The following is a 17,500-nucleotide window of genomic DNA, read 5'->3' as shown; positions in this document are numbered from 1 at the left end:
AATAAAGTCTACAAACTTTGTAGTCTTATTAATGCTGAATTGTTGAGGCTGCTGTGGATGTTTTTTTGACTTTCACAGATTAAAACCATTTATTTCTTTTTGTGTGGGAAACACAAACTGAGCTGTGACGTTTCAGTTTGAGAATAAAGTCGTGACTGCCCTCTGGTGGACAAACTCTGTAATGCAGACTCTGTTTCTAAATGATGTTCAAGCTGCTTCACTGTTTTCTGTCACTTATCGGCCAACATAAGCACAGAAAACTAAATATGTGCAATAAGCTCACATCAGCAGATATGTGTTTCTAGATCCACTAAACAGTCTGATGTTTGACTTCAATGAAATGTTGGAGCTTCAGGGTTTATGTGATCTCAACTAAACAACAAACAAACATGTAAAAGATGAAGATCATCTGTGGAATAGCTTTGAGCTTATTCATATTTCATATACAAATATTCAGAGGTAAAACAATAAACCGAGATTAACTTCATTTTGAGGGTCAGGAGGTTGATTATGTTTCTGATTCTTTGAGCACATATTTGAGTTTGATCCTCACAAAATGAACTTTAATGACTGTGACACTCTGATTATATGTTAATTATCACAATTCATTCAAGTGAAATAAGTATTTATACCACATTAATTATACTACATTAATAACAAAACACTTTTTCTAACATTAAAGTGTCATGAAGGACTTAAAGAGTCCATTTAAATGCTCTGTTAATGGTTTTAGAGGTGAAACACTTTGAAGGTGAACACTATATGATATTGAAGTTCATTGTCACTGTTTAGCCCTTGTCCCACACCCGAACTTCATTACTTTATTACTTTATTACTTCATTTCTGTTTACCTCGCTGTTTTTCGTAACATTAAAAGTGTAAAAAAGTAAATAAAAATGTTTTCTCATTAACAACTCAACCTGGTAAGTCTCCTCCCGCTGCTCCCGCTCCACTAACGTAAACACTACTAACCAAGCAAATAAACATGTTAGGAGGAGCACCCAGATAGCTGCAGGAAAGCAACAGTGCTGATGAAAACCTGTAAAACTGTAATATTTACAGTCTATGATGAAAACTTCATTGGTAAGTTGTTCATTATTATTTGAGATTAGATGCTGGTCTTTTGTTTGTGGCTGCATGTGTTGGAGACCGCCGTGTCTGCTGGTTATCGTACTGTATGAACGGCAGGCCATTGCTGTCACACTGTTTACAAAGTTTGTTGTCGTGCGTGGGTTGATAATGTGTGGTTTAATGGGTTGATAATGTGTGGTTTTATGGGTTGATAATGTGTGGTTTAATGGGTTGATAATGTGTGGTTTAATGGGTTGATAATGTGTGGTTTAATGGGTTGATAATGTGTGGTTTTGTGGGTTGATAATGTGTGGTTTAATGGGTTGATAATGTGTGGTTTTATTGTATTATCTGTGTGGCTGGATGAGTGTCTAACTTCACTGAATGTTAAACTGTACTTGCCTTCTATCTTTGGTTTCCCGTCCGGTTAATGAAGTCTGCTTTACTTGTTTAATCGGTGGAATATGCGCACAGACATATCAGCACTTGTTCTGTTTAAACATCAGCAGGTCACTCACTGATAAGTCCCTGTCACTGTAATAACACCCTTTGTAATCTGCAGCGCCATTTCTCTTCGTCCCGCCCCGTCTTGTATCTCCATACAGCTGATACTAAACCATAAATGATATACTATATTACTATATAGGCTACAGCATATGCTATATAGCCTATAGACAGTTTAAGGGCCCACTATTGGTCCCCGCCCCCTCTGCAATGAGCCACAGGCTCCGCGCCTAATTGAAGCATATAAAGATGTTGAAAAGTAAGTAAAATACATATTGGAGAGAAGGTAAAAACATTTAAGACAGTTTTATTGTTTATTTATCAAAGAGAATGTGAAAGTGTTTGTAGTCAAAGAACCACCCTTATAAAGACATGCGACATTTCCCTCTTTCCATTAAATCGTCTTCAATGAATCTGAACTCACCTGCCGTCGTGTCGTGGAGGAATAATCCCACGAGAGACACAAACACCAGAGTCTTCATTGTGACCTGTGAAGTCTTCAGCTTCGTCCAACTTCAAACATTTATGTTTTTCATCAACTTCTTCAGAATCTGCAAACACATTCAGGCTATGCGACGGAAAACCTTTGATCCCAATAAAAGTAGTGATGTGTCGTCATGAACGATTCGTTCAAAACAAACGAATCATCTGGGTGAACGAACTGAACTGAATCACTTACTGAAAAGAGTCGTTCATTTCTCAACTTCAGTTGTTCTCTCCTCTCTCCGGTCTCGTCTCTCTCTCCAGACTGTAAGAGTCTCTCAAAGCCCGCCCTCCCTCTCCTCTCATGTCAGTGATACCTACTGACTGAACCAACAGGACGGAGTCGGTCAGGAGCTCTGTGTCTCTAAAGCCCGCCCCTACTTCTGTGTGTGTGTGTGTGTGTGTGTGTGTGTGTGTGTGTGTGTGTGTGTGTGTGTGTGTGTGACTGAGGCTGGTGACTCGCAGTCTTGCTCGTTCACTGACCGAACTGAAGAGAGCTCCTCCTCCGAGTCTCTCTCTCCCTCTCAGTCAGTCAGTCAGTGATTTGTGTTCTGAACAGAACGGTCGGGGAAAATAAATGTGATTGTTTTAGCAGCTTTCAGTTTGCAAACTGTAACTTTATCCAACTAAATTCTCAGCTCATTGGTTTATTATTCACCACCGGCTGTTCTCAGTACGATCGCCAGCAGAACTAAACGTTCGGCCGTGTTTCAGTTTATTAAATTCTGATTCACAGACAGAGCTGCAGAGAAGTACTGAACGAATCTTTTGAACGAATCACTTTACTGAACTGATTCTACTGATTCAGTACACTGAAAAGAACTGCTTTTCACATCACTAAATAAAAGTCTCCCACCATCTCTGGAAAGAACAAGCTCCCCCTGCTGGTCCTCAGCGTCAACTGCACCCACTAACCATCCCTGTAATATCCCCGTGATTTTAACACAAAGAAAGAAAAACACTAGCTCAGCCCTCAAAACAGCAAACCTCTGGAACCTAAAGCCAGTTGACTATGCCCCCCTAATCACCTCCACCATCCCAGATACTCTTATTAAGTTGGCACTGCTAAATGCGAGATCCCTCTCAAACAAGACCTTCATCCTGAGTGACTATATCTCTACTGCTCAGTTGGACTTTCTCCTCCTTACTGAGACCTGGCTGAAACCTGCCGACCAGTCTCAGCTACTGGAACTATGTCCTCCAACCTATGACTATTTTAGCACCCCAAGAACCACAGGCCGAGGTGGGGGTCTCGCTGTCGCTTTTAGAAATACATTTAAATGTCGCCAAATAGCTTTTAAGCCTGTGTCATCATTTGAGACACTTCTGTTTGTAATCTGCTGCCCAGAGCCTGTACTATGTGTGACTTTGTACCGCACCCCTCGCCCAAACCCTGTTTTTCTACCTGAATTCTCTGATTTTATGTGTTTTATTGTCCTTAACTTCGACAAAGTCATTTTAGCTGGTGATTTCAACATCCATGTTGACGACTCCTCAAACAGACTTGCTACAGAATTTCTAAATGTCACACAGTCTTACAACCTTGTTCAACATGTGTCTGGGCCAACTCACAAGCACGTCCACACCCTGGACCTAGTTTTTACTCTGGGTGTAAAAGTAAACTCCTGTACCCATGTGGTTGCAGCTTTTTCTGACCACTGCCCCATCTTATTTGAAGCCCCCTTACCCTGCAAACCGGCTTCTCCCTCTGCTCCAAGCCACCCCTTCCGCCCAATTAACCCTCTATCAGCAACTTCTGCAACACCTTTTCCACATCGCAAGTTATCCGCTCTCTGCAGCTTCCCTCTGACCATCTGAATCCAGATGAAATGCTGTCATTATTTAATTCCACCTGCACAAATATCCTAAACTCAGTTGCTCCTTTTAAGACCAGGAAAGGAAAAGCAAAATCTCAGCCCTGGCTAAATGACACCACCCGCTCCCTCCGGCGAAGCTGCAGAAAAGCAGAAAGAAAATGGAAAAAAGACAAACTCCAAGTGTCGTATGAACTGGTAAAAAACTGCCTTGCCCAATACCAAGACTCTGTCAAAGCAGCAAGGACAACATACTTCTCCGATCTCATATCACAAAACTCCAACAGGCCCAAGGTTCTTTTTAAAACCATAAACTTACTGACAAATCCCTCTGAGCAGACCTCTCAAGCCTCCTCCACATTAACCTGCAATCATATTTTAGAATTTTTTGTGGAAAAAAACAATGATATAAAAAAAGGAATTTCACCATCTTCTGCATCACATCCTGACCCTCCCTCAGCTGTGCAGGTTTTTAATCGATTTGATCCAATATCTCTCTCCTCTCTGCGAGAAATAATCCTTCACTTGAAGCCCACAACATGCCCGTCCGATTGTATTCCCCCTCGCCTACTGAAAGAAACATTTAGCACTATTGGCCCCAGCATCCTCTCCATCATCAACAACTGCCTCTCCACAGGATGCTTCCCAACCCACTTTAAACATGCGATGGTTCAGCCTCTTCTGAAAAAACCTAACCTAGATCCTAACATTTTATCAAATTTTAGACCAATCTCCAAACTCCCATTTCTATCCAAAATCCTGGAAAAGGTCATCTACAAACAAATCAACCCATTCTTAAGCAATAACCAAGTATTCAAAGCACTCCACTCTGGTTTTAGAGAAAACCATAGCACTGAAACAGCTCTTTTAAAAGTTCTTAATGATTTGTTTTTAGCAGTAGATAACGGGGACAGTGCAATTTTAATACTTTGAGATCACGGTTGACCACAGCCTACTAATCACCAGATTAAAGGACTGGGTTGGGATCCAGGGGCAAGCCCTAAATATGTTCAAATCCTACCTGGAAAACAGAAGGTTCAAAGTATGCCTTAGAAATACCGTCTCCCCCTCGGCCACCCTCACCTGTGGGGTACCTCAGGGCTCAGTCCTATCGCCTCTTTTATTTTCCTTATACATGCTGCCCTTATAAGGAAACACGGTCTATCCTTCCACTGCTTTGCGGATGACACACAATTATATCTCCCGCTCAAAAACACTAATCCACACTCCCTGCAACCACTACTCAACTGCTTCAAAGAAATCAAAGACTGGATGGCACTAAACTTCTTTAAACTAAATGAACAAAAAACCGAGGTACTTCTGTTCGGCCCCCCGGAGTCCACCAACTTGATCTGTAAAAAACTTTGCCCACTGTCCTCTTTTGTGAAACCATATGCAAAAAATCTTGGCGTAACCTTTGATTCAACCCTTAAATTCGACACACAAATCAACTCAGTTGTTAAAGGCTGCTTTTTCCAACTCCGGTCCTTAACTAAAGTAAAACCTTTTTTATCCTTCCAAGATTCAGAAAAGCTTATTCATGCTTTTATTACGTCCCGCCTTGACTACTGCAACACCCTCTATATGGGAGTCAGTCAGTCCTCCCTCTCACAGCTACAGTACGTCCAGAACGCTGCTGCAAGATTTTTAACAGGTACACACAAGCAAGAGCACATCACCCCTGTACTCGCCTCCCTTCACTGGCTCCCTGTAGATCTTAGAGTCCATTTTAAAATTCTATATAAGTCACTGCATGGTCTAGCCCCCCCGTATCTAACAGAACTTGTAACCCCCTACACCCCATCACGCCCACTTAGGTCCTCTGAACAGTCGCTCCTTGTAGTCCCTCGAGCTCAACGAAAACTCAGAGGTGACCGTGCCTTCTGAGTGGCCGGCCCCCGTCTGTGGAATCAACTGCCTCCCTCCATCAGACAAATCAACTCTTTAAATCCATTCAAATCAAAACTCAAAACTCACCTCTTTTCCCTGGCATTTAAAACAAGTTGAAACAGACCCCATATATTGAGCTTAGGTATGTATCTGTATGTATGCATGTGCATGTAGGTATGAGTGTATGTGTTTGTGATATGTATGTATACTACATGTATATATGTACGTGCATATATATATATTTGTGTGTGTGTATTATGTATATGTATATGTGTTTATATATGTATGTATGTGCACATGTATAGATTAATGTTTTTATTTTTCTTTCTTGCTTTTACACATTGCCTGTAAAGCACTTTGGTCAGGTGAAGCTGTTTTTAAATGTGCAATACAAATAAACTTGATTTGATTTGATTCTCACTGCTGATCAACACCTGAGTTTATTGCAGACTGTATATAAGAAGTGAACGTAACCTCTGCGTTTCAAAAGTGAAGCCAATCACGGGAGTAACTTGAACCTGCATTCTTTCTAATGACCAGCAGGGGGCAACTCCACTGGTGGCAAACAGAGAACTGGACTGTATGGAAGCAGTTAATAATGAACGAGCTCTGAGACAGAGAAAAGTTAAGATGACTAAGGACCCATGGCTGACTGATTGTCTTTTCTTCATTTCATCTGAGGTGAGGTAGTTTGGGTTTTTCATTCAGATGATTTGTGTTTTATTGTTACGTTCTCGGGGAAGAGGGGAGAAACAATAAAATAAAACCAAGGAGGAATTAAGTGTAAGCTAATTTAAACAGATTTATTTACAAACTGCAGGAAAAGGTCGAACTGAAAACAAACTTCTTTGGCAGAATCTAATTCAGATTTATCGTCTGTTAATCTTAAATGTCAGTAGAATTTTTACTTATGATAATAATAATAATTTCTCAGCAGTTTAATAGAAAAAAACAGTTGACCAAAATATTTCTTGTATCGGCTAAAGGTTAAAAACAGCTGATGTCATGGTTTACTCTCGTTTAGTTCATTCCTTGTTTTGTTGTTATTTTCTGTCTATCAAGAAATATCTTTATATGATTAAATATGCCTCATACTTTATAGCCTGATTGATAATTTTCAGTTAATTTAAACTATTAAGATTATAGTACCTTCAGCTCAAGTCATAAGTCCATGAGGACTGACCGTAGACCAGGGTGGGCAAACTTTTTGACTCGCGGGCCACAATGGGTTTTAAAATGTGACAGAGGGGCCGGGCCAGGAACAGATGGATGGAGTGTTTGTGTGAACTAATACAAATGACATGTAAAAGCCATTACATGAAAGGATTTGGCCTTTAACAGGTAGCAAAGCATGAACATGCAAGGCTCATTGTACAAATTGATTTCCAAATGCATTCATTTGATTAAATTAAATTTGAATAAACACAGTAGAGAAACTCAGGTTCAGTTTCAGTGGGAACAGTGTTGTTGATCTCCCTTTTTCGCCAGTGCATTAAAGTCTGGAGTTAGTTTTGTAGTGGCAATTCTCAGGATAGATCCGAGGTGTTGGTCAGTTAACTTGGATCTGTGAGGGGCTTTGTTGCTGTTCATGACGCTGAATGTCTGCTCACATACGTAGGTCAAACAAAGTCAGCATCTTCTGTGCCGTCCTCCGGAGGTTTGGAAACGAGGCTTCGTTAAGTCAAGCATAAAAGTCATTCAGTTTAAGAGAGTTGAACTTCTCCTTTAAGACGGAGTCAGACTGAAGATTGATCAGTTCCAATTGCAGCTCCTGTGGTGCTGTTTCAGGGTCTTCTGACAGGGGACAGGACACCAGCTGAAGCTGAACTTTTCAATGTTTTCAAAATCAGAAAACCGACAGCAGAATTCTCCGTGCAGGTCGTCAAGGGATTTGCTGTATTTCTTTGCGTTTGGCGTCGCCTCTGTCTGCATGGCAAGTGTGGGGAAATGAGCGAAAGATTTGTTTGCAATTTGTCTGGAGAATAAAGTTAGCTTGGATTTGAAGGCTCTAACATTTTTGTACGTGTCGTGCACAAACTGATCTTTCCCCTGTAGTTTCACATTCAGCTCATTCATGTGTGAAAATATGTCCACAGCAAAATGCAAAGTCACAAAGCCACTTCTTGTCGCTTAGCTCAGGAAATTCGTCGGATTTCTCCATTAACTCCAAAAATGTGCCGATCTCCTCTTTCAGCTCCCACACTCGTTGAAACACTTTGCCCAAACTTAACCAGCAGAGAGAGAGTGGTTCAGTAAGTCCTGATGATCAGTTTCCTCCAGGAACGTAATAAACTGTCGATGCTGAAGTCCCCTTGCTCGTATCAAGTTAACAAGTTTTCCAACTGGATTCACGACATGATTAAGCTGCAATACAGACTTACACAGAGATTCCTGATGGATGATGCAGTGAAGGAAAATAACATCCTGCTCAGGGTTTTCCTCGTTCACTTTATCCTGGATTCTTTTCAGCAGCCCAACATGTTTTCCAGTTAAATTTGGCGATCCATCCGTTGTGACATTGGCAAGTTTACTCCAAGGTAGCTTCATTGTCTCGATGACAGCAGACACCTGGTTATAAAAGTCCTCTCCTCGCGTTTTTCCTTTCAGGGACTCCATGGTCAAAAACTCCTCCGTTATCTCAAAACTGTCATTAATCCCTCGGATAAAAATGAGGAGCTGAGCAGTGTCTTTAACGTCATTACTTTCATCCAGCGCTAGTGAATAGAACTTAAAGGACTCAGCCTTTTTCTTTCATTCTCTATATCTTCATCAATCAGTTCCACACGGCGAGTCACAGTCCTGCGTGATAAACTGATTTTTTCAAACTGGCTCTCCGGACACAAAGAGACCTGCTGTCTCTACTGTGCATTCTTTTAAAAACTCACCTTGGTAGTTGACTCTTGAATCGCAGTTTGTTGGTGAAATGTTGCTGAGTCTGTAAATTAGCCTTCAACCTCTGAGCCGCCCGTTCTTGCGTGGACTGCTTGCTAGCGTAGTTAGCATGCTTCGTAGCAAAGTGACGGCTGATATTGTACTCTATGAAAACTGCGACAGTTTCTTGGCGTTTCAGGCATACAGCCTTTGATCGGACTTCAGTGAAAAACTATTTAGTTGTCCACTCCGTATTAAACACTCGGCACTCACTGTCCACTTTTCTTTTCTTTGGCCCGCTCATTTGTACAGAAGGGTTCATCCGGGTTCTTAAGGGAGTAATACACCACACTCTGAAGTGCGCCATCTATTGGGGAAACGCGGGCATTACAGGGGAAAACAAACAAGGTTTAATTATAATAACATTTAATTTAATAATAATATAATTTAGACAAGTTCGGCGGGCCGGATTAAAAAGCCCAACGGGCCGTATATGGCCCGCGGGCCACAGTTTGCACATGCCTGGCCTAGACGGTATAAGTACTACCACATTTTTCCATAGAATCTTAAAGCTTTCTCAATTTTTTTTGTTTGAATCAAACATTTTTCCTCCTGTTTTTTGGGTAGACAGGAAGGTCAGATTTGTGTTTATTTTAAACATCAGGTGAGATTTCTTTCATTTCTAGTTAGCAGAGATTTTGTTGGTTATTTCGGAGCACCCTGAAGTCATTGCTTCCTTTCTATTGATTATCTTTCTAAAATACATATCTGCTTAAATATTTTATCTATTGTTGTAAAAAAAAATAAAAAAAATAAAAAACATAAAAATAAGAGTAATTAAAAAGTGCGGGATGTGATATAAAGTATTTGATTTTGGTTTGATTTTAAAGAATGTTTTAGACATCATTAAATACATTAAGTTTTGATGATTTAAACATCTTTGTTTTCAAATGTTCTGTAAATTCACCACTGACGTTATCTTTAGATTTCATTCTTTGACACTGAACATGATCTGAGTTCCCAAATAGAACATTAAAGGTTTTCTACCTTTTCTGTTAAGTTTTGGTATCTTGTATGTGACCTGTGATCTTTACATATGTTTTCTAACCACTCCTAAAACATTTTGATGTTATGTGGACGGTGTTAAAACGATGTTATTGTCTATCATGGGTGAAACTCAGAGGCCATGTACTTAAAGAAGGTAATTGGTAAACACCTCAAAGAGAAATTAAAATCATGTTCAAACTTTTCTCCCTTTAAAGAAAAATAAAGCTAAATATTAAAAACGGGGGAACTGTTAGTACGTATTTTCATGGATTCATTCATCTTGATAATTTTGTGGACATATCTTTAAATTCTGTCAACCATCTCACAGTAATTCTACTTTTGGGTCTGTGAAGCTGTAACCTTATATGATGAAACATGTAAATTGTAGCAGATCTGTGTTTGGATAGGAGCCAACTATATGTTGTCAACAACTGTTTGGTAGACAGAGAGTCTACATCTGATACGTATACAAATCAGTGTCATGTCATCTTTATTGTTTTATAGTGATGTACCCAAATGGAAAGGAATTTGTTGGCTGTACCTTCTAGCAGAATATAAGCCACACTGTGTGATGAAGACTTTGGTCCATTTTGCCAATGATTGTCAATGATTGTGAGATCTTGGTCAGCATGGGTCAGCGATGGTCTGCACTTTGTCAGCCATGTGTGTTGTGTTTCTGTGTTGTCTGACCATGGCTGAATAAATCTAAGATGATCCACAGTCTGTTTCACGTTTTCATAATTGTCCATCTACTACAGAAATAACCCCCACCTAACAGTAACTGTCAGGAACATATTTTACAGGCTCAATCTTGGAGCAGGATTTTGTTTTTCTTTAACTTTTAGAGCAGCTTTTTCTGTTCTTCAAAAATGTTTCTGTCAGTTTCTGTTTTTTTAAACAAACATACTTAGAGTTGTCAGTCTTATTTTTCTGAAGTTCTCAGAAATATAAATGCCTCTGTACTTGACTCCTTCTTTTCATCTGAATTTCTGTACATAAATAAACTGAGACATGTTCATCTCTTCACTGACTGACAGGATGTTTTTGTTTTGTTATTTATAGATTGTACTTTAACAAGTCCAGGCACAAGGAGTGCAGTGTGCGTTATATACACTGCAAATATGTGTCACATTGTCAGTTCACTTTGTCTCACATTCCTGCAGTAAGATTTTAACTTGCTTTCTTGCAATGAAATCCTTTTTTAGGATTAACACAGTGAAATATCAGACGAGGCAAAGTCAGAAGTTACTAAGCAACAGAATCAGTAGGCTACTTGGCTCAGTTGAGTGGTTGACACACAGTTCTCTCATGTTGTGCAGGAAAATACAGCAGAGTTTAGTCTCTGGGTTTTAAGTGAAAGACACGTTACAGCTAAATGTTCAGTTCAAGTTAACTGACGAATAATTTGAGTGACTTTTGTTTTATTGTAGCCACATAATGACATTAAACAAGAAGAGAGACAATGTGTGTGCCAATTGAAAAGACATGAGGACATATTTTGACTATGTAATGACATGAAATAACTAGAATATCAGCTCACACCAAATACATATTGTTATATTATTAAATATACTTTATGGTCTGATTGATCATTTTCAGTTAATTTAAACTATTAAGATTATAGTACCTTCAGCTCAAGTCATAAGTCCATGAGGACTGACCGTAGACTGTTAGAGACACTGCGCTCCCTCTAGTGGACACATAGAAAACTACAACAACACAATCAAACAGAACACATCGTTTTATTTCTGTTTTTGTTGTGACTGGGAGAGCGAAAGTTTGTAAAGTTTCATTGTGTTTCTTGTTAGTTTATTTGTTCTGTTAAAGTTGTTAAAAAGATCAACGTTATACATTCATGTTAGTTAGAAGAAAGCTCTTTTTACAAACCGTTGACCGGAAGCACTCGTTTGCTGTTCTGTATGAGTTTTACAGTTGATTGAATGTTGCTGAGTGAGCCGTTAAAACAACACCGCCCTCATGTGGCCACAGGACGTTACTGCACTGAAGTCGAGTCAAGACAAAACACCGTTTTTCTTATTGTTAAACTTGGTTTTATATATTATTTTACATCTATTTATTTTATTTGACCTTTTATATATTACATAACCTCCATTTGTTTTCATTGAACCTTTAATATCATATAATTTATCATATCGTTTAAAGTTTTCTTTACTTTTCTTCAAAATATGTGAGTTACCCTTAAATAGTTTATGAGTTATTCTCTGTGTTAATTCAGCAGCAGATTTGGAGAAGTTTTTAGATTACTAGATAATGTTTGTGATTGATCTATCTTGGTTAATCTTTTTCCAGTTCTTACCAGTTAAACCAGTTAAACCAGTTAAAACAAAAGAATGGACTCCTCATCATCTGTGCTCTCTTGTGCTTATCGACAGATCACTGATGACTGACTGATTGGTATGAATCATAGACTGTAAATATTATGAATCCCTAAACTTGTGAACCCCAGAGCCCCTTAGACTGTAAATGTAAAGGGCGGAGCCCCACAGAGTAAAAGTACTTCCGGTCACTGACATAAAAAAAAAAAAAAAAAACCTTTTCAACAACACACATTGACCTTTGTTACCGTTCCTTTGAGCCTTTTGACATCAGTTTATGATCCACAACCACTTCCTGTTTCTGTGCTTTAGTTCATTAACTAGACTCTTCTCCTCTGTCGCCCCCTACTGGTGAAAGGAACTAAACTCCATTTGATCTGCAGAGTCCCTTTGCACCTTTAAGAAAAAGCTAAAGACCCAGCTCTTTATGAACACCTACCACCTTAATGATATTATTGATGATGATGGTTTTGTTTGATAATGATGATGAAGATATTTAGGATAGTTTTGATGCTGATTAGATCTCTGAAGAACAGCTGTCGATGTTGTGCTCTGCCTCTGGAGTGATATTTTTGGATAGGTAGTCGAATTTAAATCAGGAGAGACGAGTGAATTAAGAAAAAAATGATTTATTATAATGGATAAGATGGAAATGTGACTTGACAGAAATACTTTGGAGCTTGGACTCTATGGGGGTGATTGATGTTTGAAGAATAACAATTCTGAGTGTTGACAGAATAAATCCCCTGATGGAGTCCAGACCCTGGTGGTGCTGAAGCTGAGGACATGATGAGACCGGATGGGTGAAGAGTTGATGGATGATGATTCTGTGAAAACGGGCGGTGATGGGGAGGTGGAGGGGCGCACGAAACATCAACATGAAGGAACTAAAGGCAGAGAAAGAATCACATTTAAAAGAGAGCAGAACGATGATAGGCTGACAATGAAGGAGGAACGCCATGCCATTGGTTAGATGAGTACCGCTGACGAGACAGCTGATTATCCAATGACAGCTGGAGAATAACAGGGGAAACGTGAGCGAGCGTGCAAAAAGGGAAGAATGAGAGAAAGACCCGATCGTGAAGGCAAATATAAAGTCTTCCTGACTGAACTTACACCAGAGCTTCATATCAGAGACCAACATGTTTTTAATGTTTGGCAGGGAAAACAAGTTTTTAACAACAGAAAGACTGAAAGAAAATCTGCAGCAATATCTTTTATTATCATTTATGGAAAACACACACAGCTCTTCATATCTGGAAATCTGCTCCTCATTTATTCAGACACTTTATGTGAAATCACAAGAAGACACACACTTTGAATGTTTAAGGGCTTTATTGAAACACTAAATCTATATTTACAGACAGCTTCACAGAGAAACATTCAACATCCCACCAACCATTCAAGATCTTAACTCAAATAAAACTAACAACTTTTCTTTTTATCACATCAATGTGTGATCAGCTGAAGCATTTAAACTTAATATAAAAATATATATCACAGAAGAAAAAACAACATAGTCCTGATTACTAATGAAAAACCTTAAAACACAAACATTATAAATCTCTTGAGCCTCGTTTAAATCAACACACTTCATTACTTATGCAGAAATAAACAGTACTGAGGAGCTGGTGAATGGAGGCTATGGTCCTACAAGCGGGCGGACCAGGTTCAAATCCGACCTCTGGCTCCTTTCCTGCACGTCATTCCCCGCTCTCTCTCTCCCTGATTTCAGACTCTATCCTCTGTCCTATCTCTACAGTAAAGGTACCAAAAGGCCAAAAATAAATCTAAAAAAAATAAAATAAGCGAAACTATTTACACAACTGGAAAACAAAATGTTTAATGTTTGTATTGTGTGTGTGTGTGTGTGTGTGTGTGTGTGTGTGTGTGTGTGTGTGTGTGTGTGTGTGTGTGTGTGTGTGTGTGTGTGTGTGTGTGTGTGTGTGTGTGCATAGGGCCTGACATCACTGATACAACATATCATGGTGTATGTTACTGCTATGTTTTCTACATGTTGGATTTAGTTATACTTTAAAGATGGAGTACTTTGACAAAAAGCTGTATCAAATAAATCATGAGAAAACTGGAGCTCAGTTCATCATTAGATAATAAAAAGAAAAACATCTTCATCGACACTTAAAGACGCTCAGGGGGCCAAATTCTCAACGCTCAATTGTGTTTCTTTTCTCCGAGTGGTCGAACACAACAAGAGACCAACAACAGGGCTTTCTCACAATCTTCAATAAAACATCCTCTGGTTGATGTTTCTGTATTTTACAGCCACACATCATCATGATGTCAGACACTATGAGTATGGATCAGTTACTGGGGAGGTTTATCTGAGGTGTGTGTGTGTGTGTGTGTGTGTGTGTGTGTGTGTGTGTGTGTCTTTATTAACGTATTTATCACCAACATTTGTTTTAGCACAAAGCTCTGAACACCAGAAGTATTAAAATCCAACTATGATGGATTTTAGATCAACACACAAATCTTTCTTCAACACATGAAGAGCGGCGTGATGCCGTCATAGATTCATCTTCTGATTCTCTTCTCTCCAGGTGATGAAAAATAAATCATCAAGTTTTCATTTAAATGTATTTAAGCGTCTTTTATCAGCGGAAAAGCTTTTTATATTTGAAACTAACGTCACCAAACAACCCTAAAGAAGATTTGTAAAGCATTTGTCAACTCTTTTTCAAACTTGTTTTCTTTGAATTTCAAAGATTTAAATTTAAATTCCCAACTCTGATCACTTCATGTCTGATACGATGAGAGCCAATGAATTCTGAGGAGAGCGTGTCGGTCTGCTCCTTGTTTCAGTGCAGAACGTACCCGTAAACCTTTAGAGAAAAAGACAGAAGAAAGAGAAAACATGACATTAAAAAATATTTATCATCACTTTTTTTACAGAATTTATCCACAAATCCAGGTTTTAACATCAAGGTCAAAGGTCACGGTGATTTCATCATTAAAGCGCCTTTCTTTAAATCATCTCCCTTCACTTCAAATACACTTTTTCACTAAAATGAGTCATCAACTTTTTTACAATAACAAAGAAACGATCTCCTTTATGCAGTTTTATAATCAGATTTAAAGAATTACTGTAACAACCAAAAAGAAAAGAATAAGCTCGTATATGAAAACATGATAATAAACATGACAGGACTCAAAAACACGTTCACACACACACACACGGTTTAAAAACTGTGTGTCTTCCTCTGATTCCTGATTCCTCTTCCCCATTCACCTGTGACTCTCTTTTCTCTCTGCCTGTAGCTGTGGTTACCGCCTCTGTCCAGGTGACGCAGCAGCAGAAGTAATGTTTACATGCAGTGTCTTCCTGACTTACCACACACACCACCAGAACAATGACTACATCCTGAATTAAAGGCTTATTTCATGTAACTCACTGGGTTCAGGGTCCTCTCTTTGTCTTTCAGGTATTTTGATTTGGAAGCATCATTTGTTGCACAGCCGGGTCGTTTACCGCTGTAACATCAGAAACACAATGTTAGCACACATCCGACTCTGAAACCATCATTTACACCAGAAAACACTCCAGAAACCCTTTTTCATTTACAGAGTTCATTTAAGGTCAAACTTAATATAATAAAATCAAGTTCTACTTACGGGATGGAGGGCGTTGGGCTGAAACAGAAAAAAAAAGATTGTTCTAGATTTATTTCATTGAAGGTTATTTAAGGTCCCCTCAAGAGAACTATTCACCAGATGTAAATATAAAAAACATGTTTGAATGTTTCCACTTTGCTCTCTCACCATTTCTCTTATACAGGCAGAATCCAGCCACACAGACGATGGTTACAAGAAGGAGAACAACAGCGATGATGACAAAGATCATGTAGATGGGATTCACTGTTGAACACAAACAACACACAGTCACACAACCTGTGATCAAACAGGTTGAAGGTTCATTAAAGACAAAGTTTCTCCTTCTGTCAGTTAGCTCGTCTTCATCACTGTACCTTTGATTCATTTTCTACATGTAGTTGTTTTTTCCCTTCACCTTTATGTCTTTTATTTCCATGTTTGATTGTGGCACAATGGTAACCGCTAACGATTACATTCAAACCCTTTTTTCTCAATATTATTGATTTAAAGTCATTTAAAGGTTAATGCGGCTGCACTGTGGTAACGAGCGGACAGACGGTAAAAAACAAAACGATTCTGTCCATTAATAATCTCTTTAAAGATCTCTGTGTTTGTTTCATCCTGATCCAAACCTTTAAACTCTTTTTCTGAATACTTTTACAATTTGAAGAGTTTGAAAGAAAGAAAAAGTCACAACTAAACTTTCCCTCCATCACACGACTGTTACAGTCAAATCCTCTCTTTCATCACTTCTCATCGAGGTCTTACCGTAGTTGGTCTTGATCTCTCGTTTGTCCAGTTTGGTGACAATGTCCTCCTTCACACCAGAGAGCTGAAACACACAGTCGTACTTCCCCCAGTCATCAGAGGGCAGTTGAAGGTCAGCGCTGATCTGGAAGGAGCCGTCGTGGTTGGGGAGGATCTCTCCCTTGTCCACGTCCTCGTGAAGCTCCTCTCCATCTTTCCTCCAGAACATCATGGCTCTGTTGGGGTAGAAACCTGTAGCGTGGCAGGTGACCCGAGAGGAGGGAGTCTTCTGGAGGAGAGACACTGTGGGGAGGTCTGGAGGACAAACAGGAAGACAGATTAGAGTTTCTTTATCAGGATTTACTCTTAAATACTGTTACAACTCATGTTTGATGACACTTTTTAAATGTACTGGGAAAAAAAGGGACTTTAAAATCCAGTGAGTCAACAATGAAAATCAACCTTATTAAAGTATAATTCAAAGAAGAGAGGGTCAGAGGGGAAGAAACAGAAGAAGAGAGGTGAGGGGGGTTCAGATGGATTGATGAAGAAGAAGAAGAGGAGAGAGAGAAAGTACAATAAAAACACAGAGAAACTTTGAGAGAGAGCGATGAGCAGCAGAGAGAAAGAGATCTAACATGAAGGGAAAGGTAAGGGGAAGCTTAAAGATGAAGACAGAGCATGTGTGATAGAAACATGTGTGAAATATTTATTGTTCAATTACAAGATAAACAAGAAAAGAAGAAGATGAACATTGTCAGAATTCAACTCCATCAGGTCATTTGATCCTACCTGTTCTCATCAGAGAGCTCCTCCCATAGTTCACATACTTCTTCAGCAAGTCAACGCACTCCTTGTTGAAGTAGATCTTAAGATACTCTAACTGAGCTTTGTTATTATCCCACCTCTGTTTGGTGGCGACAGCCTGTTGTTGTGCAGCGACCCACGTCATTGTCTTCAGGTCCAGAACTACGAAGTCTTCTCCATCATAACCAATCTGAGTGTAACCTTTGACCTCTCCAGTCTCATCATCCCACTCACAGCCTGCCATCACCTGGACAATGTGAACACCTGAGAGAGAGAGAGAGAGAGAGAGAGAGAGGGAGAGAGAGAGGGAGAGAGAGA

At 39.3% G+C, this 17,500-nt stretch overlaps 1 protein-coding gene and 1 pseudogene across 9 annotated transcripts in view; both read right to left on the bottom strand.

The window, feature by feature from the left end:
* The window catches only part of LOC109979012 (major histocompatibility complex class I-related gene protein-like), a 54,300-nt gene that overhangs the window by 7,593 nt on the left and 29,207 nt on the right, over positions 1-17,500 (bottom strand). The window contains exons 3-8 of one of the 9 annotated variants that reach the window (XM_065948112.1): positions 17,168-17,446; positions 16,397-16,690; positions 15,797-15,892; positions 15,650-15,667; positions 15,430-15,508; positions 13,871-14,859 (exon numbers count right to left, since the gene is read on the bottom strand). The exons of 3 other annotated variants lie outside the window; for them this stretch is intronic. In XM_065948112.1, the coding sequence (XP_065804184.1) occupies positions 15,456-15,508; positions 15,650-15,667; positions 15,797-15,892; positions 16,397-16,690; positions 17,168-17,446 (740 nt within the window). In that variant the 3' untranslated portion in view covers positions 13,871-14,859; positions 15,430-15,455. Of the gene's footprint in view, positions 1-12,629; positions 12,904-13,332; positions 14,860-15,429; positions 15,509-15,649; positions 15,668-15,796; positions 15,893-16,396; positions 16,691-17,167; positions 17,447-17,500 lie in introns of those variants that run through there. 5 more of the 9 variants (XM_065948111.1, XM_065948114.1, XM_065948116.1 and 2 more) reach the window with 5 other exon arrangements.
* Positions 6,915-8,378, bottom strand: LOC136177137 (general transcription factor II-I repeat domain-containing protein 2-like; annotated as a pseudogene).

This window comes from Labrus bergylta, chromosome 19 (assembly GCF_963930695.1).
Source record: "Labrus bergylta chromosome 19, fLabBer1.1, whole genome shotgun sequence".
Lineage (NCBI taxonomy): Eukaryota > Metazoa > Chordata > Actinopteri > Labriformes > Labridae > Labrus > Labrus bergylta.
The sequence above is the reverse complement of the archived record's forward strand: the minus strand, read 5'-3'. Positions and strand labels throughout refer to the sequence as shown.